General features: G+C 40.7%; 1 protein-coding gene and 1 pseudogene across 1 annotated transcript; both read left to right on the forward strand.

The window, feature by feature from the left end:
* The first annotated feature begins 3,953 nt into the window (after positions 1-3,953).
* rnf19b.L (ring finger protein 19B L homeolog) lies at positions 3,954-15,548 on the forward strand. The gene is made up of 9 exons (XM_018246784.2): positions 3,954-4,569; positions 7,279-7,484; positions 7,977-8,121; positions 8,330-8,492; positions 8,607-8,721; positions 8,795-8,932; positions 9,012-9,219; positions 12,313-12,444; positions 14,834-15,548. Exons 1-9 carry the CDS (start codon positions 4,013-4,015, stop codon positions 15,225-15,227), a joined length of 2,058 nt encoding a protein of 685 aa, XP_018102273.1. The 5' UTR covers positions 3,954-4,012; the 3' UTR covers positions 15,228-15,548.
* A 1,401-nt stretch (positions 15,549-16,949) lies between these two features.
* LOC121400133 lies at positions 16,950-17,054 on the forward strand (annotated as a pseudogene).
* Positions 17,055-19,805: the final 2,751 nt, after the last annotated feature.

Here is a 19,805-nt window from a genome sequence, read left to right on the forward strand (position 1 = left end):
GATAGTAGCAATTACAGAAAGATCTTGACTTTAGGACATGCTTGTGAATATCTGAAATAACATGCTTAGTTTTTCCAAATAATCTCACTTAACACAGCCGCTGCACAGCACTGACCCTCTCACTGGATTAGAATGAAATACCGATAGCAACTGCATAACATCCCTGTGCCTATAAGCTACGATATTCACCTTTCTAGGTGCCCACACCTTCCAGGGTTAAGGCTAATGAGAGCACTGTCGTCTAGGGCATTTCCTTGAAAACCTACCCAATGCAGTGTCCTAGGTACAGGTTCTTTGCCACCCCCTGTATTCCCCATGCATATGTAATATACAATAAATAATTGAATAACGTAAGTCATTTTAGGAACCCAGAGCACCATGTTGTGTGCAGCAGTTACCTTAGTACCCTTTTGTGTCTGCTCCCACACACTGCATCCCCGGCACCGTCCTTTGCTTGAGGAGACAGTTGCCAAGTACTTTCTTGACAGACGACTTGCCCAGCCAATTAAAATAGCTGCCAGGCAATTCTCCTCCAAACATCTATCGTGCAGCTTCCAGATGGGCGGAGACTAATGCTTATAACCAGGTAGTGCAAATAGACCTTGTAGCTTTAGACCTCAAATTCTATTGGCCTTTCCTAACAATGCATCTGATTGGATGTCTCATCTCCCCTATCCTATTGGCTGTGAAGCTATGTGTTTAGATATTATAGTGTGTGTTGATCTGCAACGTAAGGAGTTTAATATGGAGTAGAAGCTATGCTAATGAGGCTGAGGCACAATAAGGGGCTTTCGTTTAGAAGCGAGTTATCACATTAGAAAGGCTAAAGGCAAGGGGAGCTGGAGGGTGCCCTGGAAGAACAATGAGGCAAGGGACAGTGTTAAAATCAAGTGGGAATCAAGCTAAAAATAAAAGGCGTAGTAATGCTGGCTTTATCATTCACCTGCTTGTTTTAAAAAAAGGAGGGATCCGCAGCAAGAGAGGATCCCTTAACATGCAGAAATAGGAAGGTCATAGGTATACTTGGCTTCAGAGAGCCAGAAGAAAGCACAAGGAAATTTGCAGCAGGGAATGATAAGAGAAAGGAAACTGTTTCACTGCAGCCTCAGCCCTTGGTCCCGTACAGGCTACCTCAGTAATGCATCTCTTGCTTTGAGTCAGTCTCTTCTAAACTGCTGAGCATGCAGCTATACTCCCTGCCCTTGACTCATAGCCTTTTTTGATTAGTAGATTATGAGGTGATATTTGTCCCAAATACATTCTGTGTACAAAAATATCCCTAGTACACAGAATGCATGGTACATAAGAATTTGCCCCCGAAACGTTGTGCAAACTATGACACAATAAACACTTAGGGGTTTACCCCATGTTGCAAGTATTCCTGTGTGCCGATCCCTCCTTGTTCTGCTTTACATTGGAAATCGTGGGAGTGCCGTCTCCCCAGAGGATAGTGCACCAGGCTACTGATAAGGGAAGGCAAGGTTGTGCGCTCACACCGTGTTCCACATAAGAATTTGTTACCATATACACAGATATAAAAATATACAATTGACCCAGCGTCGGACTGGGGGCCTTGGACCCACCGGGCCATTATTTGAGGGGCACCCATACTACCCATGCCCCCAGTCACAAGCCTCCACCCCAACCACCCCTGCAGCAGCCCACCGCATTCCAGTGTGTTCCATTCTATTGGTGCCCAATTGGGCCCACACAGCCCCAGCCTCAAGCCCCTTGGGGCCCAACCGCAACCACCCCCCAGGACCTCCCCACCATGTATTTTACTAATCTTGCGGAAGTGAATGGGCCCACGCTGCACAAATCTTGAGAGAGGGAGTGGATCTGGGCACAAATACTTATGTACCCTAAAAGACATTCATTCTGTGTACTAGGGATATTTTTTTATACAGAATGTATTTGGGACAAACGGCACCCCTTAGCAGAGTGTGCAGCATGTTTCTCTTTATTGCTGCAACAGACATCATTTTCTGTACAGTTCTTGTAGGCTCTGATGGGTATATGGTGATTACCCACCACTTAATACTTTGGACCCACAAAGCAGCAAAGGGCAAGCGCTGATGGTGCACCAGAGTGTTTCAGATTCACTGGTTGTTCTGAAATACAACCGCAAATAAGTGAATATTCTGCAAAACATTTGGAACAAGCAACACTATCACAGGTACTGCTGCACATATATTTGAGGAAAAACCCTCTACCCTTTCAAAAAATATAGATACAGCATCACCAAATTGGTGGTGAGTTTCTATAGGAATCTTCTCAAACAACTTTATTAACGTATTTCTCAATTTATTGAAATATTCAAGATTTTCGACCTCATTGAAAATAAATGGAACAAGTTTTTTTCCATGAAAACCGTAACCAAGAATATTCTGTTTAAGTTTTGCAGTATTTTTTTTCTTGACCATGAATTTTGATAAATCAGCCTCCCTGTAACAAGGTAACCTGATTCTAGCAGTGAGGTGTACCATCAAATCAAAAGGAGTAGAAAAGGAGATAGTGGAGTGTGAAAGAAACCTGCATTCAATTCCATTTTTGATATAAAGCAAAACTACAATGAACGCAGATTATATAACAGGAATGTTTGCTTTAACAAAGGAGTGTATTCATTGTGGGTCTGTACACATCTTTGTGGCTATTAGCTACCCATTCAGATTAGTGTATTCACCTACTGTTCCTATGAACCTCTATATGGTACAGTGGCCAGTAATCATGGATAGGTAAGAAAGTATATTTGAGACGCTATGCAGTGGCAATACAAGTATGGCAATCTCATAATAACCAATCTGTAGTGATAGTACATTTTGTGCAAGTTAGGGGCACTTAGCTAACCGTGCCCCCAGTAAGCAAGGCTAGTTACATAAATGTCCACAAAATTGTATAAAAATAAAGTGTACAAAGCAGTGGTAAAAGGCTAGCCTTTTATTACACCAAACTGTATTTAAAGACCTTAAGAAGCAAATCGCCTTGTAGTGTGGGTGAACTGAAAAAAAGAAATGAATGTGTGGAGAGGTAAGAGAAAAAAATGAAAGCAGTCATAATGCTGGTAGTATGTCTAAATTAAAAACAATGGTGACTAGAAATAGCAGCCTAGATTAGAGTGAGACTATGCTATGTAGAAAACAGAAATGAGACAAGGATCAATATATACACCAGAATAGAAACATGTAAAGTACATGTAACGAACCTACATATTTTTGAAGATATACAGGTATGGGACCTGATATCCAGGATGCTCAGGACCTGGGGCTTTCCGGGTAAGGGATATTTCGATAACTTGGATATTATATCTTGTCTACTAAAAAATAATTTAATCATTCATTCAATCATTTAATATTTTTATTTTGGGGTTCAGTTGCCCTTTAATTAAACCCAATATGATTGTTTTGCTTCCAATAAGGATTAATTATATTATAGTTTGGATCAAGTACAATGTAGTGTTTTATTACTACAGAGAAATAGGGAATTCAGTGCATCCCTAAAGGTAAACATTTTATAATGTAAGAGCTATAATGAATAGGCACAGTTTCATGTCATGCATCTGTTCATATTCCTGTTGATTATCAGTTTGTCCTGATAATTTAATGAAATTGTGGGGAAGCTATCTATTGGTGTGGATGTGCGCTACAGGCATGTAGGATGGTGCTCCTATCAGTCAGTGTAAACAGAGTATTGCTAATGTATACAGCTGATAAACAGACACACACAAACTGTATGGTAAGAGGACCAGGCTGACAGCTGTCACTCCAACTGGTTCTGTCACATGACCTCACTAAGGCGCTTTACAGCACTGGTACATTTTCGTGAAACGCTGCTATAAAATCACTTTCTGGGCATGCGCAGCAACAGTCAGTTTTCACAACAGAAGCAGACCACACAGTCTCTTCTGCGTTCGCGTTGCCCTTTTTTTTTTTTTTTTTTTTTTTTAGGAGACATGATCACGATTTGCGCATAATCTTGCCCTTACGTGGGCGGTTCTTTCAAGCCGCCCAGTATTATGCGCCTGCGCAATGACTGCTTGGTCCGGCTACTAACTTCCTGGTTCGGTATCTTCTGTTTGTCTGAAATGACAGAAGGCTCTGCGGAGCCACCGCCCTGCCCCGGGGCTCGGCGCCGTCGGTTACTTCTCTCTCTACCAAACGTGTTTCCAGGAAGAACTCGTGCTGCTCCGGAGCCATCCGTGCCATCGCCGCCTCCCTCCCCTCCACCGCCGCCGCCGGTCTCAGTGCCCCCACCGCCTTCATCACCTGGCGGCTCTGAGTCCCTTATTGAGTGTCCTTTATGTCTGGTCCGCCAGCCTCCAGAAGAAATTCCCGAGCTGCTGAGCTGCAGACATCGCTCATGTCTGCGCTGCCTCCGCCAGTACCTCCGCATTGAGATCTGCGAGAGCCGTGTCAATCTGCGCTGCCCAGAATGTGCCGAGCGCCTCAGCCCACAGCATGTCCGTGCCATTCTGCGCGACCCCTTGCTCACCCGCAAGTACGAGGAGTTCCTTCTCCGCCGCTGCCTGGCTGCCGATCCGGACTGCAGATGGTGCCCAGCCCCAGACTGCGGGTGAGAATTGATTGAAAAGATGGGCTAATAGGGTTGTTTTTGTTAGCGTGAGTAGGAAAGAGCAGTATTTGTTACATGAGAATGGAACAGATCCTCCCAGGGGGGTTACATGTAATGTATATTGGGGCCATTAGTGTTGGGAGTCAAGAAAAACAATATTTCGTTTCAGTGTCTGACAGGAGGCTCCAGATTTAATCCATCTATATATTATGCATAATACTTGTTCTAGGGTTGCCGTCTGGCCGGTAAAAATGATGGTTGATCCCAATGTTATTAATAATGATAAATGATAAATATATAGGAAGGTCGGTATTTTATTCTGGAAAAGATGGCAACCCCAGCTAGCGCAGAGAGTGAAAAGCCGAATTTCCGGTTTAAAAACCAGAAATTCGGCTCTTAAAGTTACCAGGAGCGGCTTTTTGACGCCCCTGGTAACTTCTGGGGAGCTGCGGTCTGAGGGACACCTTGCCTCATGGCAGAAACGCCCTTGTATATGTTATACACACAATAATATTATTGGACAATTTGCGTCTGAGCATTGCTTTATGAATTCTGTTGCACAAGGCATGGAATATCTGAATGTTCAATATTTGGACTTCATATCTGTGCGACAGGCATACATATGACTCCCAAAGGGATGTGTGGGGAGGGAATTGCCCAACGTGAAGGTGGCAGGTGTAGCACCTACTGCTGTGTTCCTAATGAGGTTTATTTGTGCAGCTAATTGGCTGAAGGAGCGAATGAGATTTTGCCAACATTTATTTCTGAACAAACCTTATACTGATTGTTCCCTTGTATAGCTATCATTGTGATAAAATGACTTTTAGGGTTGCCAGAAGGATAGCCCCCTCCTCCGGACAATAACACTAGCCTTCCTTTCTGTCCTAATCATTACAATGGCATCAAATGTCATGTTTACCAGCCAGTTGACAACCTAAGATACTAGCAAACATTTTGGGATTCTGTACAAATAAATGGTTGTCGTCCCATGTGACAAGTTTAGCAGACCACTTGTGTGCTCCATGGGCAAATATACTGCCTGGACTTCCCTGGAGTGGCAGTGTGTGAGAGGTCCCTACTGTAATAGAAAACAGGGGCCCATGGTTTGCTTGGCCCTCTACAGCAGCCTCCACTCACCCGTCTCACTGATGGCAGCCTGATGGTGCTACACTGGTTATACATATAAATGATGATATGTTTGCATTTCAACTTAAAAGTAGCTCTTTAGTATGACGTAGACAGTAAACTGTTTTATTAGACAATGTAAAATTGTTGCATGATTTTTTTTCTTTATTTACTTACTGCTATCCGATTGTTAGGTCTTACCCTAGACACCAGACATCACTTTGAAAAGCTGAGAATAAGATGATTTGGTCTCCAGTAAATATTTTAAAATGGAAGTGTGAAAGACCATAGTTAAATGAATTGTTCATTATAAAAATAAAAACTGGGTAAATGGCTGTGCAAAAAAAAAAAATGTTTTTCTAATATAGTTATTTAGGCTAAAATGTAATGTATGGAGTGACTGGATGTGTAACATAACATAACAGAACACAACTTCTTGCTTTCCACTGGTTAGTTACCCTGGTTACCAGGCAGTAACCAATCAGTGAATTGAGGGGGGGGCACATGGTCCATAACTGTTGCTTTTGAATCTGAGCTGAATGCTGAGGATCAATTACAAACTCACTGAACAGTAATATCCCATGTTGCCCCCCTTCAAGTTGCTGACTAGCTCAGAGTTAGAGCTGAAAAGCAGGAAGTAGTGTTTTGGCTATTATGTTAGACATCCAGACTGTTGCACAGTCTATCTATTTACCCAGTTTTTATTTTTACACTGAACTGTTCCTTATGTGCATGTGTCTATATTAACCAATGAGTATGTAGTATTGATCAGTATACTACCAGCTAGAAAATGGAAGATCTTACTTGTTGCAGGAACAACTGCAGTTTGGTGTAGTTTAGCACATGTTTTAGCAAATCAGAGTAGGAAGCCAATAAATAAGCATGTCAACATGTAAAAAATGAGAAGTAATTTAAAATGGCTTAGAACAGGACCATGTTTAACATACTAAATTTAATGTGAAGTTCCCCTTTAAATTTAAGTTTGTCTTTTGGTCCAACATACAAGGTACTACTTTTGGAATGCAGAGTTCCATAAAGCTTTTGGTTTTGACTTTTATTTCTTATATTAATATATGTATCCATAAAGCTTGGGACCTGGGGTTTTCCAGATAAGGGATAATTCCATAATTTGGTTAGCCAAATAATTTGCACTTTAAATAAACCCAATTGTATTGTTTTGCCTCCAATAAGGATTAATTATATCTTAGTTTGGATCAAGTAGAAGGAAGCAGAAGGCACTGTTTTATGCTGTTTTTATTATTACAGAGAAAACCCAAAAATGTAAAATTTTGGGTTATTTGGATAAAATTGAGTCTATGGGAGATGGCCGTCCTGTAATTCAGATAACAGCTCCCATGCCTGTACTAGACAGGTGGTTTCTAACTTGCATTATTAAATTATTTATTATAATTATTTATCAGCTTGGCTTGTGGGGGCTTTCATCTCAACAACTGGTTGTTGTTTGGCAGCCCTAACAGTAGTCTACGGCAGTGTTTTGGGGGTGACCAAAGCAGGCACACCATGTTGAACTGCATAACCAGCTTATCTGATTTTTATTTATTTTTTTTTAAATATTTTTTTCAGTTATGCTGTGATAGCTTATGGTTGCGCCAGTTGCCCTAAACTGACCTGTGAAAGAGAAGGCTGTCGGACCGAATTCTGTTACCACTGCAAACATGTATGGCACCCGAATCAAACGTGTGACATGGCACGACAGCAACGTGCACCATCACTTGGAGTGCGCAGAAAGCACCCTTCTGGGATCAGCTATGGGCAGGAGTCTGGATCAGGTATGTATTGATATGAAAACATTGTGTTCAGTTTTGACTCTGTACAGTAGTACATGGTCCGAATCAGTGACCTTACAATAGAGAACACTGAATTAGTCATACTTCTAGTCTAGTTGAAGGGTTGAGGTGCAGTCTTCACTGGCCATGCTTCATCTTTAGAATTGATATTCTTTCCTGGTGCACTTGACCACCATTTGTATTTGAATGTACGTGATATCTAACCAAATCTCTCACCTGTGAGGTGTTTTAATTTTTTTGTAGCCATGTGTATCTGTAATTTACAGATTAACATAGAATATGACCTGTTATCATCATTCATTTTATAAAGTCTGCAAGTTATGCAGTATTAACAAAAATTAATTACAATAGGTTTACAAAGTAAAAAAAAGGATTGCATAGCCCTCCTCATAGTTTATAACATAAAGAGGGGTTTGATAGGTCATTTTAGTAAACAAGACATGTGAAGATTTGTATCTTTTTATTCACCTCTAGCTGATGACATGAAATCCTGCCCCAGATGCAGTGCTTATATCATTAAGATGAATGATGGGAGCTGTAACCACATGACCTGCTCTGTATGTGGCTGTGAATTTTGTTGGCTGTGCATGAAAGAAATCTCTGACTTGCATTACCTAAGGTGAGTGTGTGTGTGTGTGTGTGTATGTATGTATGTATATATATGTCTATATGTGTATGTATATGTATATATATATATATATATATATATATATATATATATATATATATATATATTCCTCTCATGTTTTTTCTCAAAAGTCATTTGGGGCACACACTTCCCTTATTCAGCTCCACTGTACACTGAGACATATCTTGCACCTTTACAGTCCTTCCGGATGCACATTCTGGGGTAAAAAACCATGGAGCAGAAAAAAGAAGATAATCTGGCAGCTGAGCACACTGATTGGAGCTCCAGTTGGGATATCCTTGATTGCTGGTATTGCTATTCCTGCTATGGTCATTGGAATCCCTGTATATGTCGGCAGAAAGGTCCGTTCTGGAGAGCTTAACCTGACATTAATGATTAAAAGTGACTGGTATTACTTGGTATAGTGGACTTGACTATATGGGGTATATAATAAGTTGGTTACCTTTTATATGTAGATTCATGGCCGTTTTGAGAATAAGAAAACCTCCAGACACAAGAAGAACCTGGCGGTCACTGGTGGAGTTATTCTCTCTGTCATTGCATCTCCTGTGGTGGCAGCAGTCAGTGTTGGTGAGTGTCAGGATTACAAATACTATTTGTTTGTTATTCTTTGCTGTGTCTATAATGATGTTTTTTTACCCAGGGATTGGTGTGCCTATTATGCTGGCTTATGTGTATGGGGTGGTACCAGTTTCTCTTTGCCGAGGAGGAGGCTGTGGGGTCACTACAGCCAATGGCAAGGGAGTAAAGATTGACTTTGAGGAGGATGGACCAATAACAGGTAAGTTAACAAATGAATATGGATCATTTGAATTCCATTTTCTGAGGGCCATATGAATCTTGTGAATCTCTCCTTCAAGTTGCAGATGCGTGGCGAGCACTGAAGAACCCAAGTATTGGGGAGAGTAGTATGGAAGGTTTGACCAGTGTCTTGAGCACAAGTGGGAGTCCCACAGATGGACTAAGCGTTTTACAGGGAAATTACAGTGAGACTGCCAGCTTTGCAGCACTGGCTGGAGGCACACTAACAGGTGGCATGTTGAGTGGGGGCAGAGCAAAGTACTGCAGGTACTACATTTATTTCCTAGACGTTCCTTAAATAATACAATACATTCTTTACTTGAACAACAGATACCCTGTATTTCTTTAGATTGTGTTGTGAGATATAATGGGGCATGAAAACAGAAGGAAGTTATAATCATTGCTTTCCTATATCATGGATACCCATTTTTCCTGACAGCAGACCCCTTCTATTTATTTGAATACAATGTACTCTGCCAATGGCATACAATGGGCTGTCAGACAGATCCACGTGTCCTAGGTTCCCTCTAAGCAGTGCTCGTGCACATAAATTTGTTTGAAAACACAACTTTTTTTCCGTCCTGAGCACATCAATTTTAAAAATGCACACACAAGTTTAAAATGTGTGCACAAAAGATTTTTTTTTTTTGCACACATAGCAGAAGAGCAACATCTAGTACATTAACTTAAATGTGAACTATGCATTAAAGAAATTGTTCAGTATAAAATAAAAACTGAGTAAATAGCTGCACAAAATAAAAAATGTTTCTAATATAGTTAGCCACAAATGTAATATATAAAGGCTGGAGTGCATGTCTAACATACAGTTAGGCCCATAAATATTTGGACATAGACAACTTTTTTCAAATTTTGGTTCTGTGCATTACAACAATACATTTTAAATGAAACAACTCAGATGCAGTTGAACTGCAGACTTTCAGCTTTAATTCAGTGGGTTGAACAAAAAGATTGCATAAAAATGTGAGGAACTAAAGCCTTTTTTTAACACAAACACTTCATTTCAGGGGCTCAGAAGTAATTGGACAATTGACTCAATGGCTATTTCATGGGCAGGTGTGGGCAATTCCTTTGTTATGTCATTATCAATGAAGCAGGTAAAAGCCCTGCAGTTGATTTGAGGGAGGGGGTGCTTGTATGTGGAAGATTTTGCTGTGAACAGACAACATGCGGTCAAAGGAGTTCTCCATGCAGGTGAAACAAGCCATTCTTGAGCTGCAAAAACATAAAGAAAAACATCAGAGAAATTGCTACAATATTAGGAGTGGCAAAATCTACAATTTGGTACATGCTGAGAAAGAAAGACAGTACTGGGGAACCCAGCAATGCAAAAAGACCTGGACGTCCACGGAAGACAACAGTGGTGGATGATCGCAGAATCATTTCCATGGTGAAGAGAAACCCCTTCACAACAACCAAACAAGTGAACAACACTCTCCAGGAGGTAGGTGCATCAATATCCAAGTCTATCATTAAGAGAAGACTGCATGAAAGTAAATACAGATGGTGCACTGCAAGGTGAAAGCTAATCATAAGCATCAAGAATAAAAAGGCTGGATTGGATTTTGCTTAAAAAAACATCTAAAAAAGCCAACACAGTCGTGGAAAAAGTTCTTTGGACAGATGAAACCAAGATCAACCTCTACCAGAATGATGGCAAGAAAAAAGTATGGAGAAGGCGTGGAACAGCTCATGATCCAAAGCATACCACATCTCTATAAAACATGGCAGAAGCAGTGTGATGGCTTGGGAATGCATGGCTGCCAGTGGCACTGGGACACTAGTGTTTATCCATGATGTGACACAGGACAGAATCGGCCGAATGAATTCTGAGGTATTCAGAGACACACTGTCTGCTCAAATCCAGCTAAATGCAGTCAAACTGATTGGAAGGCGTTTCATAATTGCTGAAAACATACAGCCAAACCAACCCAGGAGTTTATAAAAGCAAAGAAGTGGAATATTCTTGAATGGCCAAGTCAGTCAAAGTCATGCATTTCACTTGTCGAAGTCTAAACTTCGGACAGAAAGTCCCACAAACAAACAGCAGCTGAAAGCCGCTGTAGTAAAGGCCTGGCAGAGCATTAAAAAGGAGGAAACCCAAAATCTGGTGATGTCCATGAGTTCAAGACTTTTTCAACCAAGTATTAGAAGTGAACATTTTATTTTCAGTTTTTTTAATTTATCCAATTACTTTTGAGCCCCTGAAATGTAGTGATTGTGTTAAAAAAGGCTTTAGTTCCTCACATTTTTATGCAATCTTTTTGTTTAACCCACTGAATTAAAGCTGAAAATCTGTAGTTCAACTGCATCTGAGTTGTTTCATTTAAAATTCATTGTGGTAATGTGCAGAACCAAAATTAGAAGAAAAAGTTGTCTGTTCAAATATTTAGATGGGATGCAACAAATCCACTATTTTGGATTCAGCCGAACACCCGAATCCATCGCAAAACATTTGGCAGAATACCGAACCAAATCCTTATTTGCATATGCAAATTAGAGGTAAGAAGGGGAAAACATTTTTTACTTCCTTGTTTTGTGACAAAAAATCACGCAATTTCCCACCGTCTCTAATTTGCATATGCAAATTCAGTTCGGCCGGGCAAAAGGATTCGGCCAAATCCCGAACCGAATCCTGGATTCGGTGCATCCCTAATATTTATGGACCTAACTAATAACCAGAATACTACTTCTTGCTTTTCAGTTCTCTTATTTTGCACTGGTTGGCTACCAGACAGTAACCAATCAATAACTTGAGGAGGGGCACATGGGTCATAACTGAATCTGCCCTGCATGCTGAGGATTAATTGCAAACTCATTGAACAGTTCTATGTGGCCCCTCTTCAAGTCGCTGACTAACAGTTAGAGAGCTGCAAAGCAGGAAGTTTTGTTCTCTTCTGTTATGTTAGACCTGCACTCCAGCCTTTATACACTACGTTTTTGACTAACTATATTAGAAACATTTTTTATTTTGCACAGCCTATCTATTAACCCAGTTTTTATTTTTACACTGAACTGTTCCTTTAAGGCAGGCAGAATTGGCAATGGGAGCATGGGGTCCATTGCCTGTGCATATCTGAATACTATAGCTTCCATTGTCAGTTCACTCTAGTTTTCATGAACTATCTCCATCTGGAATCTTATTTTTCCTATCACTATGTGCACATTGGCTTTTTTAAAAAGAACTACCATAAATTAAACTGCATTTATTGCTTTATGGCAAAATAAATAGTTGTGCTTTTTTTCCATAAATGAGGCATTCCTTGAATTGTACTTTAATGGTCTTTTGGCTGAATGTATTGTACTGATGTGCATCTCTAATAATATGTTGTGCTTTATCAGGCTGGAGGTGCAAGCAGATGTCCAGAAAGAGACTTGTCAAAAGGATTCTGTCAGTCTTGGAGCTGTGAGCGACAGCGCAAGTACCAGAGCAATGGCTGGATCCATCATCAGCTCATATAACCCACAGGAAAGGTAAGAGTTAAGCTCCCGATAAGCTGCTGACAGACTAAGCCTGTTATTGGGCATTGTGTGGAGCCCTCCGACGGGCTGAAATGAGATGTCAATTGGCCAGGTTTAAAAATCCTGTTGGGTCGAGAACCGCCAGGGGCGTAACTATAGAGGAAGCAGACCCTGTGGCTGCAGGGGGGCCCAGGAGGTATAGGGGCCCCATGAGGCCCTAATTCATATACAATTTCCATAAATATTGTAGAAATATGTCAACCTCTAAACATTTTGGGGGCCTGAAAAATAATTTGCTGTGGGGCCCAGTAATATCTTGTTACGCCACTGAGGACCGCATTGGTTCATTGATGCGATCCTTGGTCCGACTGCCCATATTCTCATTTCCTTGGGGCCCACAATCTGATCAGCCCAAAATCGCCCACTTCAAGGTGGGCATATCGGGAAGGAAACCACTGGTTTGGTGACCTTGCCAAACCTCTGCATGTATGGCCACCTTTAGTCCGCTTTACAAGCAATATCAATTGGTTGTTTCTGCTGCTGTTTAGAACGAGAATACTCTTCCTAGCTGTAAAAGGACCAGTAACACCAAAACTGGTGTGTTTTATTTATTTAGAAACACAACTATAGTTCATATTTTTGTGTAGCCATGGGGGGCAGCCATTCAAGTACAGGATACACAGTAGATGGCAAATAAGTTCTGAAGAATCCCATTGTATAGGACAGAGCTTTTCTGTTATTTGCTGTATCCTATGCTTTTTATAATTTTTTCAGCTTTGAATGGCTGACCCATGGGTACATAGTAGCTTGTTTATAAACTATAGTTGTGTTTCTAAAGCAAACACACCAGTTTTACCAAATATTTGCATTACTTTAAGGACAGCAGCCGACTGGGAGATTTGGTGCATAAATAATCGTGGGCGACAAATCTCCCCGTTGGCCACTGTCCTTAAACACTATAATTTTGTGGTGATACTGTTTCTTTAAAGGTGCAATGGTGATCTTGAATCTTACTATACTAATCTATATGTGTTATATAGAGCTGTAACTGACTGGCCATAATTTTTCCTTTGCTTGGTATTTGCTCAGATCACTGCTAATGAGTGAAATGACTGACCCTCTGTTTCTCCATTTCTAGTTTATATTTAGGCACCAAATTATGGTAATTTAAAATATAACATCCAATTTTTCTATGGCATAGAACAGATACTGCAATTTCCACTTTAAACTTTTATAAAAGAAATTATATGTAACTTATTGCTGTTATAAGTATGATAGGATCATTCCAGAACGAAATTAAAAGTCTGACGATTAGAAATGCTTGTACACTATCCCTATCCTCTGTCTAACCAGTCTTTTGTGTCCCTTAGAAAATTTTCTTTCCTGCAGCTTTCCAGCTGTTAATGACAAGTATTTCCATATTGTGAGATTTATTGAATGTATTAGAAACCTTTGGAACTATTACTGAATGGCTGATGCTTCATTGCTTTTATATTCCTATAACCTTATAAAGAAACAGGACAAAATATTGATAGAGGGGGCTTGTAGTGAAAATCTGAAACTCCCTGCTCCAGTTGAAGTGTGACATTTTATATCATTATTAATCATTCCTATTTCTCTGGTTTTAACCTAAGTAGACCCACAAATGAGAGTACGAGCACAAAAACAAGAAAAAGCTAAAGAGTAAATCACTTTGTTCTCTCCATTATTGTTTTGCTAATAATTAAATTGTCTTAAATTGTCTTTTTACACAAGTCATTGCAATTTGATGATAGTGAATGTGATGAAGTACATCTTCCAATACATACAGTATGTCTAGCTGTAATTTATTTAATTCCTACTCTCTAAGGGCCAAACTCCAAGGGAAACTTTGTAGGATCATATCATATTGACAAAATTCATCCTGAAGTTGGATGTAGTTACATGGGTTAAAATATAATGGGACTGAGAACTATAGCTGTTCTGAGTTTACCTTATGGTGGCCATAGAAGCACAGATAATATCATACGGAACAAATTTTCGGTGCGTGTATGGTGGGAAAAGGGCAGACCGATATCAGCAGAAGACTTGGATATCGGTCGGCTCATTGATCGTGCTGGACTGAAAATATCTGAAGATTCAGCTCTACACGTGTGTTGAAACGAACGATCTTTACTGGAAAGATCTTTTCCAAGAAAGATTGTAATTGTTACAGCTATGGCCACCTTTACAGCTGTGAGGGATCAGATTTTACAGCATACATCAAATTGCATGCTGTTGTGTGGCGTTGCTGGTGTTGCATGGCAAGATCAGATAAATTCTGACCCACAAAATCTGATCAAAATCTCTAGTGAAGTTAACACTTATTCTGGCTACAGTATATTCTACCCATTCTTATTTATTGCTTTTGCTTTTTCCACAGAGAGGTCAACAATATGGAAATACAGGTACATATAGAAGCCAAGCCATCACGATACCAGCTTATGAGTGAGAGTAGCACAGAGGAATCTTTACATGCTTCAGCTCCACTTGTTGAAAGTGAGGATGCTGAGGCTTGTAGGAACCAGGTAGCTGCCTGCGATATCACACTGGCACAACCTGAAAGCATTCGCAGTGACCTAGAAAGCTCTGATGCCCAATCAGATGATGTCCCAGACTTGGCTTCGGAAGAGTATGACTCTCCACACCTGTTTCCACCATCTCCTAGTAACGCCCTCCAGGAAAGCCCTCCGCATCGCATGTGTGCTCAAGAGGAGGGTCTCTGTGCCCATGAGGAAAGCCTTTCCAAAGTGGAAATTATTGAGCTGCGAGTATGAAGGAAACAAGAATGTTCAGTCCACAATAAAACCTTAGCTGAAAAAAAAAAAAATTGCCATAAATGTTTTTTTGTTTTTTTGCCAATGGAAATTATGCACTTTGCTATATGTGGACTCTTTTTCCTGCCAAATGCTACATCAGACATTTTACTCTTCCCTTATGTCCCCACACTGTGAATAGCCTATGTATCACTTAATTTATTTTAATTCAGTGTATAGATAAATGATGATTTTATGGAACATTTCTGGAGTCTAGGACAAGAGTTTTTTCTTTGTAAAGTATGATTGAGAAATAAAGCTGAATGGAAATCTTCTAAAATATACTAGAGCTTATATTTCAGGTAACTTCCACAAGCCTCAACACAAAGAGAATGCTTCTGGCACATCTACAGTTTTATTTATGGTCTAAACAATAAGAAGGCATGGACCAGCAACACCATAAATCCCTAGCTAGTTGGCTAAAGATGTCTAAAGCTGTTGTTTAGCAACAGCTGAGAAAATTTAGCTGAGCCTCTGTCCTAAGGGGATAGTGGTAAAGCGGGAAAAAAAATCAGAGCACAATAATAGATACTAGTAGCTGTGTTACATTGTAGGATTCTTAAAGAAATACTGTCACAGAGAAACTTTTTTTTCGTTTTGTTTGTTTGTTTTTCAAAATACAGCGGCAGAATCCTGTACTGAATTTCATCTTTCATAACGGAAAACCGTTAATTCAGAAATGTGATGTGAGACTTGACCTTTTCTTACTTTGCCAAGTGCCATTAGGGTGATGGCACTTAGGAAGATTTGTAGTCCGTGGTTAACTCGCTGTGCTGCTATGGGCATCAAATCTCCTGAAAAAGACTTTCTATAGTATAACCTTAGTATCGCCGAAAGTAAAACCTATTGCGTATGGAGATCTGGCTTAATCATAGGAAAATGTGTTTACTTGCAGTGATTTTAATGTTATACTATGGAAAGTGTTTTTTTCCAGAGAGTTGTCGCCCACAGTAGCGGAGATTTAACTGTGAGAGACAAATCTTATTGTGTGCATCACCCTAAAATTACGATCTTTCCCACAACCATTGGCCGTGCTAAAGATCTTTCATCCACTCTACTAACGTTAAGAGCTGAATCATCAGATCTGCAGGTAAAAAAATAAAGAATTCTTGAGCTCTTTATGACGATTCAGCATTAACGTTGCGATGATCGGGCACAATCAAATTTTTCAGTCCTGTCCGATCGAGAAGTTGTTGGCAATCCAAGGCTTTTTATCGATATCGGTCACCTTGTCTCCCACTACACATGCACAGATATTCGCACAAAAGATCTTTTGTATGATAAATATTGGTGCGTGTATGGCCGCATTTAGGCGAATGTCATGCACGGCTGAAACCTGGCCTGATGAAAAACACAGGCCAAGGATCAACCCCTTACCTGGCCTGCACCCAGAATCATTGTGTCAGCATGGGTGCAGAACACACAGTGGATTTCAGAACCGAAATGTGTTGAAATCCACCACATGTCCTTGCACCCATATCAATGGTTCCAGGCGCAGGCCAGGTATGGGGCTGACACTTTCAGCCCTGTGTGAAATAGCATTCTATAAACAGAGCAATGGGCAGGCATCAAGATAACCGCTCTCCCTGAAGCATTCACCTGCCTAAACGTATAGCACCTGTGTGTTCCTATGCTGCTACCACTGGTTTTCTTTGGGTTAATAGCACTGTTGATAGAAAAAGCATCACTTCTTGGCCTTTTGTCTAAGATCACGTGTATGATCTGTTCTTATCCGCTTAACATCGGGGAAGATGCCAACTCGGGCGCTGACTGCATGTAACAACTTCTGACAAATGAAATGTGTTGTGGCTGACACACAAGCAGGAAAGAGAGGTGGGGGTCTGCCTTTCAGTGCTTCATGTTTATCACTCAAGGTGCTTTTCATTCAGTACCATCAGTCCTAAATCCAACACTGCTAGTAAAGCTGGCTATTATAATGTTCAAATGTGTGTTTTTGGGTCAAAAACCAACTGTACTAGCTGGGGCAGTTCCAGCCTCTGTGATGTCCTGAGATGACCTTTCCAATTCTGGACCCCCAAGCACTCCGCATTTTGGTCTGGTGCTGCTGTAGGCACCAGACCTCAGAGTGCTTCCATCGGTTTTGAGGATAAAGCCCAGAAGTGACGTATGTGAGCACTTCTACACATGAGTTGGGTCCAAAGGTACATTGAAATAGCTCCATTAAAGGGGTGGTTCACCTTTAAGTTAACTTTTACTATGTTATTGAATGACCAATTCTAAGCAACTTTTCAATTAGTCTTCATTATTTTCTTTAATAATTTTTTTAATTATTTGCCTTCTGACTCAATTTCAAATGGGGGTCATTGACCCCATCTAAAAACAAATGCTCTGTAAGGCCACAACTGTATTGTTATATCTACCTTTTTATTACTCCGCTGTCTATTTAGACCTTCGCCTATTCATATTCCAGTGTCTTGTTTAAATCAATGAATGGTTGCTAGGGTACCTTGGACCCTAGCAACCAGATTGCTGAAATTGCAAACTTTTGAGCTGCTGGCTAAAGAGCAGTAGAGTAAATGGTCTAACACTTCAAAAGCAGCCACAGGGGGTGCTGGGAATTGTAGTTAAGGCACAGCTAGATAAACACAGGTTTAGAGTCAGTGGGACAGCAAGTTCTCATGTTGTCTCACTCCCCTTAGCAATGTCACACAGGCAGATTTTGGGTACTTTGGCACCCACAAGTTTTAGTCGTTTGGGAAGGGGCAGGGCTGCCACCAGAACCATTTTCAAGGCCCTATCATTGATTGTCCCCCTCCTTGTAGTTGTACCCCCTGATGGCTTATCACCAAAAATGACCCCCCCTTCCAATGAAATTGGAAAAGATGGAACTGGAAAGACAAACTGATATCTCCAATGGACAATTTCATGACAAGCACCTTCCCAGACAATTAAAATTGCAGGCAATGGTGGGGCAATTTTGGGAACTTTGGCTCTAGACTGGGATTTAAAAACGGCCCTGGCATTTGAGACACACAGAGGCCCTCACCCAACAAATATGCTTTAGTAGGGTGCAGCAGACCCAGCAAGGGCCTAAACATTCCCCCTATGCCATGCACCCCAATCCCTCACCATCCTCCCCCCCCCCAGCTCCGTCACTGAATTTCCAATGGAAATCCGTGGCAGAGGTTGGTGAATCTTTTTTTTTTTTAATTTAAAAAAAAAAGTTATAGGCACCCGAGGGCCGCCCCCCAAAACCTGCTGCCTTAGGCACAGACCCTTGGGTGCCTTAATATAAATATGCCCCTGTCCTCTCCAAGAGATAACACGGCTCCTACATCAGAAGCAGTTTCTGGAAACCGCAGATATTTTGTATGTACACTCTCACACACACACACACTCTCTCTCTCACACACTCTCTCTCTCACACACTCACTCTCTCTCACACAAACTCACTCATTCTGCTCCCGTTCCTCATCTCCTAAATATGCAGCATGTCACTGAGCTCAGTTTCATGCTAGCTCAGCCTGTTCCTCTTCATCATTAAAGGTGCAGTACTACAGTATATTACAAATTGCTATTGCAATTTTGTATTTGAAAAGCCAGTTAGAAGATATTGCCCTGCCCTATAAAGTGCATATCCACACAGTCATTTAACACAGTATAGTGAGAGGATGAAATAATAACTTCCAGCTACTCCTGGTACTTTAAGAGCAAATTTCTGGGGGAGGGGGGGCAGCAGCAACTGCTGCTGCCTCAGGCAGCGGAGGGGCCAGGATCGCCCCTGCATCCAATCGAAATTAATCATAACTTGTAAGAACACGTCTGCCTCACCACTCTTATACATTTTCCATTTCCCCCAACCTTTCTGCTTTCAAAAGATCTCTTAAAATGCACTTATTTAGAGAAGCCTACCCTCACTCTGCTTAAATACCAAATGCAATACCACATACAGAACTACATCTCTGACCCACTTAATTCTGATCTTGCCCACTCTCACACCTTGTGTCTTATTCCCTTCCCTTTAGATTGCAAGCTCTTTTTCTCACCTTTTGTACTGGTACTGGTTGTGATGTATGTAACTCCATATGTCCTATGTATGTAATTCATGTGACTTAGTTGTATAAACACATTTACTTTACAGTGCTGCGAAATATGTTGGCACTATATAAATACATGTTAAAAATAATAATAATAATAATAGCAAAAAGTCTGCATCCCTTCCATGTCAGTACCTGGCTGCAATCATATTCCCTCTACCACCACTGCGAAAAAGATTGTGACTAAGAAGGCCAGCATCACAGCCATGAAACAGGAAAGCTGACATAACATATATCCCCTGAAAATGCTCTACAAGTAATAACTATAAGGATTTACAAGAATAAATATAAGAATGCCACAGGGCATGGTAAGCAACTGACAATAGCTGCAGATTCCAAGCTCTAAACTACAGAAATTAGCAGATTCCCTGCTCTAGCCAAGTTCCTAATGTGCTGCCTGTCAGACACTAGAGTAAATCATAGCCAACATACCAAATAAAATGTATGATGACCATACAGCCATCTAGAGTAGATCTACAAA

The sequence above is a fragment of the Xenopus laevis genome, chromosome 2L, assembly GCF_017654675.1.
Source record: "Xenopus laevis strain J_2021 chromosome 2L, Xenopus_laevis_v10.1, whole genome shotgun sequence".
Classification (NCBI taxonomy): Eukaryota; Metazoa; Chordata; class Amphibia; order Anura; family Pipidae; genus Xenopus; species Xenopus laevis.